The sequence below is a fragment of the Nematostella vectensis genome, chromosome 11 (genome assembly GCF_932526225.1).
Source record: "Nematostella vectensis chromosome 11, jaNemVect1.1, whole genome shotgun sequence".
In the NCBI taxonomy this organism is placed as follows: Eukaryota; Metazoa; Cnidaria; class Anthozoa; order Actiniaria; family Edwardsiidae; genus Nematostella; species Nematostella vectensis.
In genome coordinates, this window is record NC_064044.1 from 13474037 (window position 1) to 13495662 (window position 21626).

Genomic DNA, 21626 nt, shown 5'->3' on the forward strand with positions numbered 1-21626 from the left:
TAGCCTCAACAAAGCTGTGAAGTTAACCTAACTGAACTGTACTGCTAACTAGGCTATAGGCTATATAGCATGCGTGTAGACACACTTGACCTCACGATCGTCGAGCACTATATTTGTTTCTACAAATTTTTGAGTCAGGGAGAAAGTTACCCATTCTATCATTGCAATTATCTTAAAAGCTTTTTGTAATGTTACGTACAATTTTTAGATAAGTGTAACTCTGAGGCTCAGATAAGGGAGCTTATTTGAGCTTATTTATCCACAGGTCTTTGTTAAAAGCGCGCACTATTTTGTGTCGGAGCTCAGAACAAAGACACAGCTGCTTCAGAAACACAAGGCAATGATATCTGGGGATAGTGTATCCCCCCGAAGTTCAACCCTCTTTTTTTCCTTTTAAAAGATAGATAATTTATTCCCCTTCGAATTCGGGGCTAGTTTAATACCTCTTATACTACTTCCATCATCTTTCCCTTTATCATGATCGTTCTTATCTACTAGGCTTTTTTATTTTTACAGTTACACTATTTTCATTTGTCAAGATCGCAGTCATGCCATACCCTGTTTTAGATAATCGTTAGGGTTTTATGCTTTTCGTGGTTAACGTTATCGTGCAAACGTTTGTAGCTCCTAAATTTGATTGATCTTTCACAAAGTTGCTTGACGTTAAGCCAAGACACGGTCTGCCTGCTTGTCCAATATGTGATGTCATCTGACATTAAAAAGTTTATTTATGGTACTATTTCGATTAAGATGTGCCATTCACCGTTCGCGCTGACAACCTTTATTGAAATAGGTATATACGCGGATGTTTACTGTATGGCTAACTTCAAACGCCGTATTATCCATGAGCCGTATTCAATGCAAATGCATGCAAATAAAGATGAAACATGCATTTCCATTGAATACGACTCATGGATAATACAATGTTTGAACTTAGCCATACAGTAAACATCCGCGTATACACCTATTTAAATAAAGGTTGTCAGCGTGAACGGCGAATGGCAATTGCCAAATGGCAGCGAAGGTGTTTGTGGGTAGTAATCATTTGTAAAAATAAAGGTGATAAATAAACTCAAGCGATGTCAGAACCATATATTAATTACATTAAATGGATAGTCGTATGTTTTGTTTATATGTTTCTGAATTTGGAACAAATATTTTCGAAACCATAGGTCCCTTCGGTAGTAGAATTGCCATTTGTCAACCGCCATTTGCCTTTTGCACTGACAACGTTTTTTGAATTAGTGTGAGGACCTCGAGTTTATAGGCCTACAGGCTGAGATTAAGCGCATCTTTTTTATTAGAAGCTAATCAACTTAATCAGGTGGGAAAATTGGTTCTTATTTGAAAGATAAATTATAGAAGTCTTTGGTTCTTATTTGAAAGATCACTACTCATATGTTGGTTGTCAAAATTCTGGATAGAATTATAGAATTATGGTTCTAAAATTAAAGGAAACAAATCAAAAAAGATGTTGTTTGAGCAAAACGCTACAAATCGTCTTTAGGTAATGTGGCCATACTTGTGATTGTTCTATGTGTTAATAAATAAAACAATGCAAAGGCCAAATCTGCGTAAAGATCTTCTGCGTTAATCTAATAGTTTGCTAAATTTTGCCACTAATACAGTGGTTCCTCGTTCTGGTCCCACGGCTGTCATGGCGCTCTGTATCCAAGCGGCCTCATCTTCATCTCCGTGCGCTTAAGAGAGTACCCATGCCCTTTCCAGTTATACCAGACTATCCCTTCTGCGTATTGCTCATGCGCTCCGTTCAGATATTCACCGTTAAGGTTTGCAGAATGACAGTCATCGTACCACCATGCCCCTTTGAACATAACGGCACAGTTCTCGTCTGTCCGCCTATCGTTGTCCTTGTCCATGGTTGAGAATGGGAGCTGGTTATGCCAGGCTACGAGAGAGTCGCCCGCTGTTCCTGAAGAAAAGTCGTGAGATGTCAAAACCAAGGCGGAACTTGTGGGGCAAACGGCAGAATTATTTACGGATTACTAGGGTTACTGCGATAGCCGCTACCGTGCGGACAATATAAATCCCAGGGAGCAATAGATATGACGGAGAGGGAGGCTGGGGCGACAGAGCTCGAATTCTCTTTTGTCTTTTGCCGGTTAAGGTTTCCGTCGGCCTGCCAATCACCCGGAAGTAAACTGGTGCAAATGCCGCTTAAAGAGTTTTATTTCAACCGTCGACAATGTTTGCTCATTTAACTATACATAAAAAACACTTGTTACGAGTCATCAACGGAATCAAACAACAAAGTTTTGATAGTAAATATTTCAGCCTTCGACAAAGTTTGCTCTTATTTAACTATAAATAAATACTAGCTGATACGCAGCCATCGGGCCATAACAAGTCATCGACATAATCAAAGACAAGATAAAAAAAAAATGATATCCCGCAGCACATATAAGAAGAATCATGGTATTATGAGCAACAACATGTATGAGTGGGACTACTTTTGAAATGCACTCCAAAAGTGTGCAAACTGTTAACTTTACCCTTTGGTGTATCCTAGGAGGATTAAAACAAATGTTCTAGAAGGATTGTCGTGTTTACAGTCATAATTAGCCATGAAGACATATTTTGTGTTTGGCTTAGTACTATTCCAAGGAGCATAAAATAGCGGCCTGTCACATATACGACTTACCGCTGTATCCATACACATGTAGTTCGTACTCTTTGGACTCGCTTGCGATTGAAAATATATTGTACTGAGCATACGCAGTCTCGCCCGCTTCAGCTTCCATGTCCACTCTAAGCTCGTTACTGATTACACTGGTCAGCCTGTGAATTTTTTCCAGTCCTAGCCAAAACTCCCCCTGGAGGTCACCAAACCCGTGTTTGTACTCGGTCCAGTTTCGATAGAAGTCAACTGAGCCATCTTGGCGTTTTTGGAACACAGTCCAGCCACCGCCAGAAGTTTCCTGGTCGCAGAAGACCTATAACATAAGAGAATGTATTGGATCTCTCTGAAAACGATAGTCTGTCAATAGCACGGTAAATTAGATGAATTTGTATTTTTGATATAAAGGTAGTAATGTCTTAAAAGATAAAACATCTCTCCTAAAACCTTCGTCCTTTTCCGTCACACCGATTAGTGTAAGCGGCGCTAGGTACCAAGAAATCTAAACTAAAACGGATAAGGAACGAAAAAGACGTCCTAATAAACTTTTAAATTCATTACCCAATGTCCCAGTAGTAGGTTTCGTCTTCTGATAAATCACTGCGCATCGGCAAGATTCAGAAATCCGCTTCCTTTATCTCGTAGATTTAGTTTGGATCCTTGGTCGTAGGTATTCATGGTTTTGCGTTTTAGATATTTTGATATGGGTTGTGCGCCAAAAGGTTTGTATACAAAATAATTCATTTTGTGTCTCATGTTATGTCGAACAAGTTACCATGTGTTACCATGGAAACATAAGCTAGCGAAAAACCAGGCGAAATGTCTTTTTGTTGGTACGGAGACACTGAAGTCGAAATCAAGAGTGGGAAATACTTGAACTAGAACCTCAACTGTCTTGCACTGAAACATAAAATAGTGAATTCGAAATCGGAAAGGAAAATATCATTGTCAATAAAACAACTCATTTTTTTACGTTTTTAAGAGAAAGTTAGACGTTAAAAGCCATTCATGCCTAAGATTTTTCGTGAGCACAAAAAGAAATTCCGTGCAAATTGTACAAAACACAAGTTCTAGGTTCAGCCATACAATGAAAGTTAAACTAAAAGACACAAGTTCTGGGCTCAGCCACGTAATGATAGTTAAGCCAAAAGTGTTGGTCAAACTACACGCCACAAGTTCTAGGTTCAGTCGTGGTAGTGTAGCCCATACCTGGAATGCCCCCTGATTGTCGGGGTCTATTGTATACACACCACTAGTAGCACTCCTCTTTGAAAAAACTTCAGCACAGTGTCTAGGTGGAACTAAAACAAATAGAAAACTTTTATTTTTGGAAATTTATGCTGAATAAATCTTTTATATCACCGCCAATATTTCTGTCGAGCACATTTGCTCTAAACTGCTGGTAATGTTGGGAAGTACTGCAAGTATTTTGTTACAGCCAAATTCGTTGTTGCGCGACCTCGGCGTATCGAAAATTCCTTTCTTCGTTTGGGAATAGCGCGTAGGCAGACACAAGCTTTGGGGGCGGTTTGTCTGGTTTTGATTGCTTGGTTTGATTGACACGCGCTATTCCCATATGAAGAAGGGAATTTCGGATTCTGAGAATTGTTGCACAGTTTTCATTAACTTAACCAAAAGCAGGACGTAAATAAAAACTTTGTCAGTTTACACAAAGTCCTTTGACTCGGCTCTTGTATTGATAACATGGCAGTTCAGCTGTCACTGCTATAAGGCTAATTCAATATTTTCTTCAATTATTTATTGCAAATACCTGTTTCACAGTATGTCCCAATATACCTAGGCCGACATGTACATGTGTAGTTTTTACCGTCCTGCTTGTTGTTACAAACACTGTTGTTACTGCAGGGATTTGAGTCACATGGCTTCGAAATTTCTGCGAAATAACAAACATTTTTTTCGGGGTCCGGTATCCATCAAATCGCGCGCTCTGATTGGCTCTCTTGAGGGCCGGTATCATACGATACGGACCCCGCGATACCGGCCCGCTCACCTCCAAAGCTCGAAATAGTGAGTTGATTTGTAAAATGCCCATCGGAAACTGGATTTTTAGTCCCGAGGTTATAGATCTTAAACACTAAAACGGCATTTTATTGTCATTTTATCTAGAATCATTGAAAATCGGCTTCAAACTCCCTGTGTTATGACAATTTCCCGCCATAATGATTTTGCAACGCGCGCGACAATTTCAAGTTTGCTGAAAGTTTATTTGGGATAAAAAAGGCAGCAAATCGTCTCTTCGTACAAAAAAAACGTCAAATCACTCTAGGAATTTACCTGCATAACCAGCTTAACGTATCCACATTCAAGAGAAGTTCTTTTAGAGAATATATCTTATCGTCTGTGGAGGATTTACAGCGAAAGAAGACATTTCTACGATCAATTCGAGTTGAGAACGACGTATCAATCTGGACTAAATTGTTTTACAAAATTGTTGGTCAAAACTCAGAGAATGTCTTCTTTGGAGGTTCTGTATATCTGGAGGATTTAAAGCGTTGTGTGAAAATACAAAATGGAGTTTATTGAATGATCATGAGCGAACAAAATCTTCACGAACATCGACGAAACTCAGAAGCGAAACCTCGCCTCGTGCAACCGTAAGCCCGTAAGGTAAACAACGTTGAAAATTCTATTGAGGAAAAAAAATGTTATTTCCCAGCTAAGGGTCGGTCCGTACCGTGAAATACCGTGACCGAGGGCTTGAAAATACTGACCTCTGCCCAAGGCCGAGGTCAGTATTTTCAAGCCGTCGGTCCCGGTATTTCTCGATGCGGACCTCCCAGCTGGTAAATAACATATATCTCTTGTCAACACATAATTAAAGCAAGGCTTCTTTAACAACTGTTTTTTGCTTATACCTGTTTCACAGTGTCTTCCCGTATATCCAGGCGAGCAGGCGCATGTGTAGTTGATACCTTCGTGTGTGTTGTTACAAATACTTCCATTACTGCAGGGGCTTGAATCACATGGATAAAGGTCTGGAAAGAAATAAAAGAAGAATTCTTAGCTTCAATAAAATACAGGACCCGGGTCTATCTGGAATAAAAATAAATAAACTCGTTTGAGGGAAGTAACATGAGATAATTTTTCCCAGGTCTATACCTCTTTCACAGTTTCTTCCCGTATATCCAGGCAAACAAGTGCACGTATAGTTTTTACCGTCTTGTGTGTTGTTACAAATACTGCCATTACTGCACGGGCTAGAGAAGCAGGGCTTGTCTGAAGTAAATAAAAAACACATCGATGAAATAAACAGTGGATAAAAGCATATCAGCATTCTGCGATTGAAGGTTAAGAATAAGACAGAAAACTTAATACCACATGATGACGTATCGATAGGACAGACGCACGAAAATCCTTCATTCACAAAGTCAGCTTTGCACATTCGGTTACTTGGGCATGAACCAACAACGCAGTCGTTCTAAGAGTAAAGAAAATGTTGACTTCAATATGCAATATTAGCATAATTCCTGGCTTTTGTATTTTTTTTTTTTGCCCACTGTATGATTGCATATTAATTGCAGTAGATATCCCATTAGAAAAAACAATGGAAGCACTTCTCTGGTAAATCAATGATAAAATAAGGTTTGGTATAGCAAAAACAAGTGACTACGTTTAGGCTAGGCCAATTTTAGTATACTAAGGTTATACCTTGGTCCCGAGGTACACACTTCCTGCGTCATACACAAGGTCTTCTGGGTGTTGATGATGAGTCGACGTGCTGGTCAGGCAGGTTTGAGTCGCGGGGAAATAATTGACTGATTGACAGTAGTGGTTGGGACTGTAGAACAAGCACTTGACAATGCACCCCGCTTCTGTTTGTCCAGTGAAGGTGGATTCATTGTGATGCTTTAGATATTTCCCATCAACTCTATCCTTCATCTCCAAAATCTTACAGCCAGTGCCTTACAAAGGAAAATGATTAAGAAAATGAGCGCAAGCACTGACCTGTCGGTGGCAATGAATTCATTGTTAAAAAAAAAAACAGTTAAAAACGCTTATTCAGCAATATTATTCAGTCAAATTGATGAGACAGTCTATTACAAAGAGGAGTTTGCCAGTAATGTACAGTTTTAGAAAAAAATCATCCCCTTGCTAATAACACTTTCCATGCGGTTCCCCCAAAGTATTTCCGTCCTCGATATTTTCCGGAAAAACCCGACCTTAAATACCTTCTTGCTCAAAGACCTCCATCTCCAAGTTTTCAATACAATCGGGAAAAAATATGTGACGGTGTGCACAGGATTCGCCTACCGGGTTCCTTGTGCTCTACCGATCTCCCTGTGGCCGAGCACATTCGCAGTAAGCCAGTTAAAAGTAAATCTATCCGTGAAAACTTTTATCTGGCGATATTCAGTCTACGGAACAGATGCTCATTTGAAAAAGCCACTGTCCGGCGTCCTCGATTCCATGCGACGCCATTTCGCCATTTCATCGTTTTACAGGGATGAGATAACTAACTTATCAAGCTTTTGACCTAGCTCAATGATAATAAACCCAAGCCTGTACTTGAGCACAATAACTTTGAAACATTTCAAAATTTAGCGTGAGCAATTTTTCTGGACGAATTCTTTCGAGTTTTTTTCAGTAAAAGCACTAAAAATATTGATATGGTGGAAGAGAGCTTCTGAGGATGCGACCGAACAGTGTATTTGGGGGTTTGAGTTAAAAGGCTGTTTTACTCAAAGTTTCTAAGCTGATCGCCAAACTTCGTAAATCATTCACATTAACATGATCATTTCTTAAAAATCTTGAAGATCGGACGTATTTGGTTCTTTCCTTCACTAAAATGTATCGTATTATTGTTCACAACAACACACAATAATTTAAATGGCGCATTACGCCTTTCAGGCCGTTTAAAGCTTCTATTTAAAATTATAAAAGTATAAAATTAATTGTCATTGATGACCTCTTAGTTGGCTCACGTGGGTTTACCTTTGATCTAGCATACGGTTGAAACAAAGGCTGTCTGATTTGCAACCATAGCTAAAAATGGGTCTTAACTTTTTTCCACTAACCTTTTTGGAGCACTGCAACATGCAGTGGTTTAATCAAAGTAGATTAAAACAACTTTCACAAAAGAAACAGCCTACACTATCATATAAATGGCATTTTCCTTCTTCAGGCGGAGTACCAAAAGTGATGTTTCTAGCTTCAAAGAAGCTTAAGAGGTACCTTTCGATGCTTTTATACCCTCTCTTTCGGTGTCTCACCACCACTATTTATTGAAAAGAGGAAATTTACAATAAAAATCATGCTCGACTCATTAGCATAAAATCTCTTGGACGTGAATAAAATTATTTTGAGCGTTTGATTCGTTTTCATTTTCTAAATTGTTCTTCATCCTGAGGAGTAATGTTCACGCACAACAACAAAATTTTATTTAGTTTTGGAAAAAAGAGGGAAGTTTATTATTAACGCAGTTGCTATGGTGGAATGCACGGTCACAGGTTTATTTCATTCTTTTGCTATTTACGCACGCTTCTACGGCTAGAACAAAAATAGTCGGGACCAAGGGAATGACACACTTTTGAATTTATCCTCCTTTTTTTTAAAGCGTTAAAATCTGAAGGCCATCTTCCACACACCGAGAGTTCATTAGTTGGAGATTCATATATGGTACATGATTTTCAGTCTATGACTAGGTGTACCAAAAATGTTTTTAGAAGCAAACATAATTTTTGGCTGTTGTTCCATGTCTTTACTATTTAAGGACTTATTGCTCTTAATAAAGGGTGCAACGGAAATCAAATTCCTGAAGGAATTCTTATCAAACGTCCAATACAAACTTTCCAGCGATTTCTACGCCTTTTCGAGATATTTAGAATATAATTACATGTGTGTTTTGTGGCTTGGAGAAGGTAAAACCATGCAAGATCGTAATCGTTTAATAATTTTAAAACCAGGTGGAAATATGTGCTCAAAGTTCTTTCAGATTAAGTAAAATAGCAGTTTTAGCTATGCTGTGAGTCTCGGCTTTTAACTTTGCTTATGACTGGATGTACCAAAAAATGTGAAATTTAGTGAGTTAGAACTTTTCTCATGTGATTCATTCTCTTTAAAATGTCGCTAAAATCTGGTTCCTTAAAGACTTCTTAGGAAGTTGATTTGCTAACATCAGATAAGTTGACCCTTAATTGTCATATTTTGTTTGTTTAAAAAGTATAACAGGCGAGCATACTATCTAATGTTATAAATGTAATAAGATATCGCAAAACATCGCCTTCGTCAAAGCGTGTGCTGTTGTCATGACAAATGGCAGAAAATGGCGTCGCATGGAATCGAGGACGCCGGACAGTGGCTTATGCAAATGAGCATCTGTTCCGTAGACTGATTCATAGCAAAACGAGATCGAAAGGCAAAACAATGTGTGCAACACATGAATGTGGTTGGTTTCCCATATCTTGGCTTTCTAGGAAGGATTTTTCTCCGAGACCGCCATACAAACTCTTCTTCAAAATCGTTCATTTGGTCTGATTCGATCGATTCGACCCAGTCTCCCCGCGTCTTATCTTATCTGAACTGGCTTATAGAGAAAAGGCGACACGTTTTTTTCAAGCTTAGATTGTTTTATATTTTGGAAGGACATATTTACAGAAAAAGCAAGTAAACGACTTAAGTTTACCCCTCAGCTTCTCATATTTATTTAGTTTAGCATTTATTCTTCTTATTCACAACTTTATTAGACAGATATTGTTTCTTCTCGGTTATTTTGTCCTTGTTTATTCTCACTCACGTGGCCTCGTGTGCCAAGTGCAAGGTTCATTCAGCTTTGTCGCTTTATTGTTGACTCAAGTACACTTTAGGTTTACTTCATCTATTAAGTAAGGCTCTAGTTGCCTTTGTCGTCTAAATGGCATATAGGCCCGTTGCTAGCTTATCTTTTTCAGTTATTTCATTTGCTAGCCTGCATTTAGTAAATCAGCGTAGATATATATTAAAGTGTATACAAATTAATGATAATCATCTTCATCATCATCATCATCATAATTCGTTTATTAATTACCCATCACGACGATACTGAATTACAGGTAAAATGGTCACATATACCAGCTGCTAATGCCTAAGGTTATTTAAATACTTCACAAGCACAAATTCACTCAATCTGTTTGTAATACACAATGCGGGCATTAAAGCTTTCTCTGATCTGTTACGGGGTCAGAATTACAATTTTTGTTGGTATTCAGAAAATATAACAAACAAAAATGCAAAAGTTGGTTGGAAAATCAATCATCGAATAAAGCAGATATGTTATAAACGTTCACTTAGCTACCGATTCCGCAATATGTAGTTTAAAGGGAATTCAAGAGGTATACGAGAATGGCGGATACCCCGTAGGGAATTGAAAATTTCCACATCCCGCTGTCTGTCGTCAACATCTCCGGTTTTCCATTGATGACATTCAGACAATGCATTTTAAATAGCCGTAACTACTTTCGAACTTGAGTGAGTAGCAGATTTCATGTTTGGAGATGAAAAACCGAAGTCCCTCGATTAATGGAGCCACTTAGAGTTGATCCGCCGAGGTACTAGTATTAGCTGGGCTAGTCCCTTGAGTATGGAAGAGGTAGTATGAACAATGCAATTATCATCGTTGTCTATGCAGGAACTTTCCATATAAGAAATAAAATATTAAATTTACACTTTGACCCCTGTAACGCCTAATCATGATTAGATTCATTAATTGACACAAAAGCTGTTCTGAAACGGTTATTAAATGGGTGGCAAAAACGTGATTTGCTTATTTCTGTGGACCTAGAAACGTGTTATGAGCCTCAAGAAATCTGACCCACTCATACTCAGCTCTACAGCCCTAGAAATTAGTTTATCAAAGCCGTAAAGTGGAGTTTTCAAAAGTGCGGTGTTGATCCAAATAGCAACGATTCCCTATAGATGCCGGAAAACTATGTGTCTGACTATTTTAAGGGCCGGGGAACGTGAAAATAAACTCGGATATACTTCTTTTGACTATTTATTTTACCAATAAAATAATTGATATAAAAACAAGTTCTGTTTAAAGTTTATCATTTCTGTAATGTAAAATGAAAATGTTAAAGATTTTAATCTGGTTCACATTACAACTGTTGTTTTTACAGCCGGGTGAACAGGCAAATTCTATAAACGCTTTGCAATGATTAGAAAAAATATAATAGCTTTATGTACCGTAGTTTATCCGACCGGCACTTACCCTTTGCAAAACAAGCACAGCACAGTAGAATACTGACAAGAACATAATTCATATCTTCTTTCTGCATTGTAGTCTTAAGCGAAATGAGGCTTTAGATGCCAATAACTCCGCAACCTAAAGACGAAGGTGTTACGGCTATGTGGGGGTTTATAATTAATGCTGCCCGGTGCCTCGCCCTTTTCGATTTAAGTTCACAGTCTACGGATTAATAGCGGAGCCGGTCGCGCGCGGAGCTCCATAGGTATAGAGAATATAACTATGCGACTTAGTTTTTTTGGTACCCTGTGTGGTCGCCCGCCTGCCCGCACACCTTAAGATAATTTTACAATTCGTCTCCTTGGTAGAATAAAAACAAATTAATACACTTTTGCACTATCTGTGAATGTTGAATTATTTAATAAAACCCTGACAAGTACAGTAAAACCTACAATAATTTGACTTTTTGTGTGTTGTTTTTATTTTGCATATATGGGAACCCTGTGCCTGTTTCATTTCGCAACTCGCTTCCCTTTCGCAATTCGCTCGACAAATAATCCCGTTAAACCTACAAACATTCAACAAATGGTAGGAGAAGAAATGGAGGACTCTACTGATAGAGAATGGACTATTTGAGCACTAAATTTCATCCAAACCTTGTCGAGCAGGTATAAAATCTTTTCAGCGACGAACTGTTGCTCATAATTCGGAAATCAATGGCACATTGAAACCTTTACCTTTACAAATTGCGGTCACAAACTCCCAAAAAAGATACCAGAATCTTGGCAAGACAATGTCTAATGACGAAAGGGGAAATAAAAGATACCAGAATCTTGGCAAGACAATGTCTAATGACGAAAGGGGAACTATAAAGGAAGGCGAAAATATATGACCCGCGTCAGTGAAGGATTTCTTAGGACATACGAATTCACGCAAATAATCTATGAGTTATATCTTCATGCTCTAATTCATGAAATAAACTTAGTTAGGATGTAAATGGATCCGTCTGTGGTGTTTTTTCTTCCCAGAGGCCTCAATTTTACGATTTTAGAGCGATAAAAGTTTGACTCGGATTTTGAGTCGATACTAAGTATGATGAGACAAGGCTGGCAACTTTATTCTGACTACCTCAGCTTCAGCGCGATTTTCTACCGGATTTTAAGCAGTACGAAAACACTGACACCGGTACAGGATAGGAGAGGAATGAAATATCTACGAATCGAGTTTTTAAGCAATCGGCCTAAAAACCTGCGAGAAATAATTTTTTGAACGTAAATTTTAGCTTTCCGTCGATGATCGGGACATAGCAGCTGGTCAAATGGCGTCCTTGGAATGTAATTTGCATAGACAGCGTAGCCCCATACCGTGGACCGGTGTTTTACTCTCCTGTCCCCCCCCCGGACCGCAAACGTAGACAATACGCACTGTACTCCCCTTAGCTCCATACATTTCGCTCTATGCAACAGCTCTCAATTTAGATTTTATCGCGAAAACTGCGAAAAAGCCTGCGATTCGTGCGCCACGTGAGCGAATGATAAGGTGGCAAAGACAAGAAAAAGTTTTACTCTGTGATTCCTTAGTCGTATTTCGGATGCTTTTCTTTGTAAATTGAGTTCAATATTCACGAGCGAACAACTAAAATGCTCGAAATTGGCAAGCAGTTTACATACCGTGTGTATATTTGGACAAGCAGGAACAGGAAAGTCATTTATCGTTAAGGAAATTTATCGGCAAGAAAAGCAAGGAAAAGAGTGTAAGTTGTGTGCTCGACGGGTATCGCATTCGAGGTGTACAAGGACGCCAATCTGTGCCATAAGCCAACGACAGTTCATTCCTTCCTCGGCATTGGAACAATATTTCTGCATTCCAAAAACCACAGGGTACCCGCGCCGAAAACCCTGAAAAAATTGAAAATACAGGTCTGAATCAGAAAATTTAAAAGGTCATTGGCCAAAAATAATCAAAGACACAAATTATAGTATCGAAATAAAGTAACTTGTCCATGTTTTATTTCTATTTTAAATATTGTCACTCATCAATCATGTCTCATACCAACATCACAACATTGGCCGTAACTAGGCAGGTTTTCGAACAATGGAATCGAGCGTTGTTTCACTCTCTTCCTATTCTATATAGAACCTAAATACGAAGTTAGGTTTGGAGAGCGTTCGGGCTAGTCACGAACACTCAACAGGCTATGGTTACTCAGTACTGTTCAAATGTTTTGATAGTTGAAAACAACGATCGCGTGGGTTTTTAGACGAGAAATAGTGAATCATTTTCACTCAAGAATATGCCGCTTAATGACTCCGCGTGAGTTAAGTTATGGGAATCGAATTTGCCGAGGCAGTAAGCGGCTGAAAGCCCCAAAGGTGTCGTAAAGGTTATACGTCGCCGAAGGGGAGGTGGGCGGGTCGAAATTGCTGCATGACTTACCGAGCTTCGAGGATACGTCTAAAAGCCTCGAGACTTTGAGATAAATTTCTTAAATAGGCCCATACTCGCCAAATACCTACAAACCATACCCCGGAATGTCTCTAGGGAGTTTGGTGTAAACTCACTCACGCACGGTCGTGTTTCGCGACATATCCTTTACTGAAAATAGTGAATCATTTTCACTCAAGAATATACCGCTTACCGACTCCGCGTGAGTTAAGTTATGGGAATCGAATTTGCCGAGGCAGTAACCCTGTCCTCTTACCCCATGCGTAACGAGACTAAACTATTACAATAAATGACACCGGGAATATTCGATGGCTTTATTATCTTCCTCCCAAAACTCAGGAAAAACGGATTCCCGGCATACATTCAGCTAAGGAAAAGCGAGAGATAAATTACCCAACCTATTGTGGGTGGTAAAATCGGCTGTCAAAGAAAGAGCCGGAGTCTCCCCTGTAGCGTTTGGGACAGTACTTTCAGCTAGTGCATCTGCCACCCGCTCGGCGTTCATAACCTTCCCCGTCTGCGAATAATATTCCGGTGTAGAAGTAGACTTCCAGCCGACGTGTCTTGCCACATCTTCCGTAGACACCCCACAAAGTGAGAGAGTGATGGAGCAACCGCTTCTAAAACCGTGCATCGTCTCCCCTTCGATGATGTCCGCTTTACCCCAGTTTAAGCCTTTTCGCGATAGTAGAACCTACAAAGGGGTTGTCTGAAACTTTGGTTGCACCATCGGTTGCCCTAAATAGGTAACCTTCCCTCAGGTTAATTTTCATTATATCACATAGCTTGATATATAGACGAAGGTTCGCTACCGGGCAGGCTACGGGGTCTAGGCACTTCTTAATCGGAAAAACGTTAGTATCCCCTCCGCCCCGTAACGTCTTACCGTACGTATGCCGACGTACGACGGCATACGACGACGTACGACGGACCAGATAGTTTCCCCATCTTGGTTAAGACCCTCCCTAGGTCCGAAGCTCGATCGCCGGCAAAGAAATCCAAACAGAAAAACGCCAAATCCCTAGCGTGAATATATCGTTGGATAGGGGTGGCTTTTTCGACAAAAAACAAATTCCGAAGGCAGCGGCAAAGCTTGGCTAGCTTATCAAAGAAAATGGGCGTGTCCTGCTTCGGACTTACGTAAGCCATCGCCTGCTCTTCTCGGATAGATGTAAGATAATCCTTCACTGACCGGTGTGACGCGGGATTGCCACCGTGCCGAACCCGCCGAACCAAACTTTGTACACGTTGGCTTATGAATCTTCGTGCGTCCCCCTTTATCCTTCCAGACCAGAAACCGATTGATATCTCGGGGGGACGCCGACGTTTTTAGATGGCGTCAAAGAGGCTAAAAACCTTTCCAGCTCCTTAAGTAAGCTTGACTTTTGCTTCTGATATGGCTTATTATTCCTAGAGGATTTAAGGGATTCTAACCGCCGGTCCAAAAAAGAAAGGTCGATATAATTATTACTGATATTTCATTGGTATGTTTGTTTCAGGAGGAAATCAAAACGAAGATGCTCACCGACATTGTGCAGAGATACATATGGGAGCTAACCAATTCGTCAAAGACTTCCGACAAAAACGGCGGGTGAAAAAGGCAATGGCCCACCGCCAAATGGTCATGGCTAGAAAGATCAAAGAAACAAAGAGAGAGGCTAAAATCCCATTCGACACTGTCCTCTCTGACACATCCCACCAAAAAGCAAACTCACACAACGCTCTTTGTGCACTGGTAGGGAAGTTTGGTGACGCAGTGCTTTCGCGGCTCTACATTAAGTCAGAGCTAATCGTTTTGTCAAAAGGGTATAATCTCCAAACCAGGACGAGTCAAAACAAGGCACAGCTAGGGGCGGCATTGACGAGAGCCATTTAAGTCAACGTGGATATCCCCTGCCCCTGGAATATAGTTCGTGCTGAAAAGTTACGTGTACTTTCTTTACAAAGTGGCTGGGGCGTACGAATTCGAAGGGTCCCATGGACAATTTATAAACATTAAACGACAGAACAATAATTTTTGCTGTTGGGTTAGCTTCGCCTACTGTTTTCGGGAGCCCTGTGGTACGTGGCATGTTTTTCACGTGCCAGTTATTTTTTATCTTACAATAGCCTGTTTTGTCTCTGTTGTGAATTGGAAGTACATACATGCCAACATTTAAAGTTAAGAAAACCGAAGATTTTGACTTCAGATGCAATTTGTTACTAAACGAAGTTTTAATTCCAATTTTTAGAGAGATCTGCCAACACAACAAAAACGCCAACAATGTAAATTATTCTTTATTTACACAGAGATAAAATTTGCAATTGAACAATATCAGATGTAATATTTAAACACAATCTCTTTATAAAGTATTAAGTAATACATTATCCATATTTTGATGTAAATACATTAGTATATGTATTGGCTATTGAAAATGAACTCTTGTTACCCTTTTGTAACTAAATATTGTTTGTTACAAATAAAAAACCGGAAAATTTATAAAAACGGAGAAAACCGGATGTCACTTTTTCAACCGGAGATTTACCTAAAAACCCGGAGTCTCCAGGTGAAAACCGAATTGTTGGCATGTATGGAAGTGTATGAGGAAAATAAATTCAGTATGGAACCTCTATCCAAGCGCCCAAACCACAATTTACGCAAGTGAGAAACTTTCTTGTCAGTTTAAGACCATAAAAAGCCAAAGGCTTATACGAGATGGTCATCCCCGTTTCATTTTAGTTTTTTACAGCTCCCACATTGTTCCCCTTCAAGAAGCACTGGGTGACATTCCAGTGTTACAAGTCTTTTTTCATTATCAATCTCTACCTTCTCGCACAGACTGTCGTTCTCTTTTCTCACAATCGCGCCATGCACTCTGCCCTCCACTGCATACCTTCAACTTATTCAAAAACATCAAGATACAGCATACTTTTTTAGGCACTTGTCTGGGGCTGAGATCTCTGTTTGGCAATCCCTTACCAAATGGCGGGTATAGCTTGAACTCTAAACTATTTGCATCTACCTCTAAAGTGAATAGTGCTTTCCTCGAAGAAATATTGGTGTTTGTCTATCCATTGTATGGCTTCCCCTCACCCCTTGATACGTCTTGTTCATCACACGAACTTTTTCGTATGTTTAAAAACACACAATCGCGCTTCCCATTGCTTCTTGGCCATAAAACCTTTATCTTCTACCCAAATAGTTTCTTGAAACAAAAACTCGCATCGTAGTTGTAAAACTAAAATGGTAGACTATCCTTGTTGATTGCATATTCTTGCATATTCTCCAGCATTTCGTCAATTGCAATAGTTGCTCCACGTAAGCTGTGTAAAACTTTTTAGTTCTTACTAAGTTAAGTTACTCAATAATTTTTATTGGTGATTCTCATAATGAATTTCCCTATAATCCCCAGTAAACAATTTTAACTCTGTATGTAGCTGTTGCATTAATTCCTCTTTCGATCGATGCATTGTATCACGCGGTCTTTCGTCTTTTGTTTGGTTGGTATTACCACAATGCACATTGTATTTTCATATTTATATACTCAGTGCTTTTTTGTACTTTTGAGTTGTTATTTATTTATTTATTTTTTATAGAAATGGTAATACTTACATAGAGAAATACAGGGTTGTACGTGTCGTAGAGCGAGTAAACATAAAACCAAAAACAATCAACCTATACGGCTGTCGACCCACGCATTAGGCGGGTGTCACAAGATTTAGAACCTCATTACCAAGCCTAATTTTTGTGAGAATGTTCATACATTCTCCGTATTTTACCCGAATTCACAAGATTTCCGTCCAAGTTAGGTCGAAAGCCATGAAGCTACAACATTTATAAACGGCATTAGAATCAAGCCATCACTCGATATCATTTAATTTATTGTAGGTATATGCTTGAATAAAATATTAGTAATGAATTTTCTGGAGCAGAGCATTTGGAGTTGCAGGAGAATCAAAACTTTTTTTCAATGCTTTTTTTCTGTTTTTTTTTTTTTTTTTTCAGGCGTATCAAGCAAGAAACAAGAAACAAGAACAGACCGAAAACAGAAACCTCCCCCCTATTTTGATTTTTTTTTCAGCCCGTCAAAGTGCGCTGCAACTAGTCACCGCTATCCAAGCTTTACAACAGGGCGTTGTGGTCCCATCGCTTATCCCTCGTCACTGTTTAAATGCGAGCACAAGTTGATGGTTGCTTGTATTTTTCATCAAAATTACAGCTATTAGCATATTGGGAGAGTGCCCTAGGACATCATTAAGTCTATTGGACCATAATTTTAAATGCTGTGTTTATGGATGTTTGGAAGCAAAGGTGGATTGGGGATTTTTTCTTGTTTGGCTTTGTCTGGATGAGAAAGCAATTTCTAATAAATCTAATCTAATAACCACAGCTCTCCTAAAGGCTGTCTTTTCTGTAAAAAATTTGATTCCAAAATCGTTTACCGTGCCATTGTAAAAGATTTGTTTGGGTTGACGGCCCTCCCCTTGCGATATTTTTCACGGATCTCCCACAATACTTCATAATATGTATTGTAATGGCAGCAGCATTGAAGGAGTGGACATTGTGTTTTGAGGCCATGGAAAAGAACCTGGAGGATCAGAATAAAGGTATCTATTTCCCTTGTGTTGAGATTGTTTATTCTTTTGTTTTTCCTTGTTCGATTTGATATTTGTCAAAGAACAAAAGCTATTATTTGGCTGAAGAATAGTTGCTATCACCTTGGTTGGATGCATATTTGCAAGACCATACATCCCTTAGACTGATGTCTAAGGGATGTGATCGTCGTGTTTATTTTGCATTTATAATGTTTTGGGGTTGTGGGTACTTCTAAAAGCCTGTTGAGCCTATTGAGGTGTCAATGGGGGAAAAAAAGCTTATTTGACTTGTTTTTGTGCCTAAAAACGAGAAATGGGCTCTGCGACAAATGCAATAATTTGAATATAGAAGCTGAGAAAAACAACTGGAATACGAGGCGTGTGTGACTATTTTTTGGGATTTTGTGGAGCAGAGTAGCCTGATCCCTTTGCATGTTTTATCGCCATTACGTCCTTAGGAGTTTTCAAAAGTGCGGTATTGATCCAAATAGCAGCAACGATTCACTGTGTATTCCTTTCTTCCCTTATTTATTTCATTTTCATATTAATTTTTTTTTTCTTCTTATAAACATAAGGCTTTATGTCTTCTTTTGACGTTACCGATGACTTGACCATCAGGTTGCATCTACATGATATTTTAGTAGTCTAAAGACATTTCTATCGTGAGAAATGATATTTTGTCTTTTTGGATAGCGTCATCACAAAACATTGCCGTCCATTTCCCCGGGCACAGCGGAGACAACCAATAAGGGCTAAGAGATCACGTGAATTTTTAGGTGGCAAATTCGAGTCAAAATCAACACAGAAATGACTGCACTTGTCACGCCAGAGAACGACGAAATAAAACAAATCTTTAGATGATAATAAACCCTTTCTGAAACAAAACAAAACTTTCTGGCTTAACTCGTAAGCGCTATTCGACCAATATAGAAGGGATCCAGCATAAGCCGAAGCTGAGGACGATCGCGAAAAGAGTGTTTGTTGCGCGGGATGAAGCGGTAGCGCGCTGATGATAGCCGTCGTCTTTGGGTTGCCTTTGGTAGTTGGGGATTGTTTGAAGACTTATTTAGGTTATCCTGTTAAAAAAAAAAGAAGATTACACAGCTTTAAAAGCGAAACCGTCTTATAAAAGAAATAGGAACATCCCCTTTCTACACCTTTCAAATTCGAAGGCGAGGAACGGACCTTAAAGCAGGGGAAAAAGTTTTTCTTTCTACTTCTGTAAATTTGGGATTTCATGAAATTACAAATTATAGATTTTAAATAGACTATTACGTGGATATGAAAGCAAAATGAACTAGAGAATCCATTTCAGGCGAAAATGATTTCTTCGTCGGACTCTAGTCTGAACTACGCCATATTCGCTTTAGAGTGCTTTATTTTCAGAGAGTATGAGTGTTTTTACCTCGTGGCTTGATTTTTATATCTGCACGCTTTAGAGAGTAATAGTTTTTGTACCTCGTGGCTTTATTTTCATCTCTGTTCGCTTTAAAGACAAATAATGACCCTTCCATTCACTCCAGATAATTCCTTCTCCATACGAGGTACTGTCGTTGAGATATTTGCCGTTAAGATGTGAGGAAAAGCAATCAGTGAACCACCACGCTCCTTTAAACTTAGCAGCGCAGTTCTCATCTCCATTCTGGTCATTGTCTTTGTCTTGGGTTGAAAATGCCGCGTTGTTATGCCACTCTACGAAGGAATCTCCAGCAGTACCTGATAAGGGGATAGACATCAAGCCAAACATTACATAGGTCATTCCCAGGATTCCATTTTGAATCTGACAGGAAAACGAGGCTTTGAGCAGTATAATTGTAGCATTTTGCCCTATTTCTAAAGGATACCGTTGTTTTTCTTATGTTAATTGTCTTTGGTGCAGTTTTCTTTGGTGCAGTCTGAAATTTTCGCACAGATGTTCTTATCAAAGCCTCGTTTCCGTGTAAGAGTCGAAATGACACAAAAATCAGAGTAAGGGTTTTTGGTGACTTCTTAGCGGCTTTGTTTTGGGCAAGGGGGGATGGAGAAGGCCTCGCAGCGACAGCGTCAAAACAAAACTCACCAAAGTACGAAGCCACACTAATACGGTATTTGTCGGACTCCGCTGCTGTTGCAAAGTACCCGTACTGAGCGTATGTTTTACTGCCCTCTGCGTCCCCCAAGTCCACTCTCAGCTCGTTAATGGTCACATTGGTCAGCCTGTAGATTTTTTCCAGTCCTAGCCAAAACTCTCCCTGAAGGTCACCAAACCCGTGCTTGTACTCGGTCCAGTTTCGATAGAAGTCAACTGAGCCATCTTCGCGTCTCTGGAACACAGTCCAGCCCCCGCCGGAAGTTTCCTGGTCGCAGAAGACCTACAGAAAAAGAACCAGAATACAATTAAAAGAACATATGTTTATTTAGCAAGAAAAGTAATGAGAAAGTCATAAGAAATTATGTCGGATAATGCATGATCATTTTAGATGTATTTACTACTTGGTCCCCTTTTGCACGACGACACACCTTTCATGTGCGCAGCAGGAAACGGCGTAAAAAAAAGTGACAAGTAATTGATTATTTCAAATGGCTTGCTTATTAAACGTACCTGGAATGCACCTTTGCCGTCAGGATCCACTGTATACACACCGCTTGTGTTCGAACCACGAGAAAGAATTGTTGCACAGTTCTCATTAACTAAACAAAAGGCAATTTGACGTGAGTGCAGGACGTAAATAAAAACTTTGTCAGTTAAAACGAAGACTTTTGACTCGGCTCTTGCTATTGATAACAAAGCAGCCGAGCTTTCACTACTTTTATGAGGCTTATTATATATTGTTTCTTCGATTATTCATTGCATATACTGGAAAGAAATAAAAGAAAACGAATAATTCTCAGGTTGAATAACAATTCAGGACTCGGGTCTTTCTGGAATAAAAAATAAATAAACTGGTTTAAGGGAAGTAACATGAGAGAATCCTTTTCCAGATCTTTACCTCTTTCACAGTGTCTTCCCGTGTATCCAGGCAAACAAGTGCACGTATAGTTTTTACCGTCTTGTGTGTTGTTACAAATACTGGCATTACTGCACGGGCTAGAAAAGCAGGGCTTGTCTGAAGTAAATAAAAAACACATCGATAAAATAAACAGTGGATAAAAGTATATCAGCACTCTGGAATTGAAGGTTAAGAATAAGACGGAAAACGTAATACCGCATGACGGCGTATCAATAGGACAGACGCACGAAAATCCTTCATTCACGAAGTCAGCTTTGCACATTCGGTTACTTGGGCATGAACCAACAACGCAGTCGTTCTAAGAGTAAAGAAAATGTTTACTGCAAAATGCAATATTAGCATAATTCCTGGCTTTTGTATTTTTTTTTTGCCCACTATACCTGATATCCCATTAAAAAACAATGGAACCACTTCTCTGGTAAATCAATGACACAATAAGTTTTGGCATAGCAAAAACGAGTGATTACTTTCAAGACAATTTTAGTATACAAAGGTTATACCTTGGTCCCGAGGTACACACTTCCAGCGTCATACACAAGGTCTTCTGGGTGTTGATGATGAGTCGACGTGCTGGTCAGGCAGGTTTGAGTCGCGGGGAAATAATTGACTGATTGACAGTAGTGGTTGGGACTGTAGAACAAGCACTTGACAATGCACCCCGCTTCTGTTTGTCCAGTGAAGGTGGATTCATTGTGACGCTTTAGATATTTCCCATCAACTCTATCCTTCATCTCCAAAATCTTACACCCAGTGCCTAACAAAGGAAAATGATAAGATTTGCCACTAAATGGCTAAA

General features: G+C 39.4%; 2 protein-coding genes and 1 pseudogene across 3 annotated transcripts; all 3 read right to left on the bottom strand.

Annotated features, from left to right (window-relative positions):
- Window positions 1-987: 987 nt before the first annotated feature.
- On the bottom strand, window positions 988-13318 carry LOC5517571 (ficolin-2). 2 transcript variants are annotated; one of them, XM_032361990.2, is made up of 8 exons: window positions 13257-13318; window positions 6308-6561; window positions 5975-6077; window positions 5759-5875; window positions 5515-5634; window positions 3848-3939; window positions 2663-2954; window positions 988-1933 (listed from the first exon to the last, which is right to left on the bottom strand). In XM_032361990.2, exons 2-8 carry the CDS (start codon window positions 6536-6538, stop codon window positions 1656-1658), a joined length of 1233 nt encoding a protein of 410 aa, XP_032217881.2. In that variant the 5' UTR covers window positions 6539-6561; window positions 13257-13318; the 3' UTR covers window positions 988-1655. The 2 variants fall into 2 exon arrangements, with proteins under 2 accessions (XP_032217881.2, XP_048590580.1); XM_048734623.1 differs by lacking the exon at window positions 13257-13318 and adding an exon at window positions 10845-11002.
- A 606-nt stretch (window positions 13319-13924) lies between these two features.
- On the bottom strand, window positions 13925-14589 carry LOC125573810 (annotated as a pseudogene).
- A 3889-nt stretch (window positions 14590-18478) lies between these two features.
- LOC5517570 (ficolin-2) lies at window positions 18479-21561 on the bottom strand. Its single transcript, XM_001637487.3, has 7 exons — window positions 21331-21561; window positions 21026-21128; window positions 20810-20926; window positions 20422-20510; window positions 19900-20191; window positions 19299-19556; window positions 18479-18916 (listed from the first exon to the last, which is right to left on the bottom strand). The coding sequence occupies exons 1-7, from the start codon at window positions 21559-21561 to the stop codon at window positions 18912-18914; spliced, it is 1095 nt and encodes a 364-aa protein (XP_001637537.3). The 3' UTR covers window positions 18479-18911.
- Window positions 21562-21626: the final 65 nt, after the last annotated feature.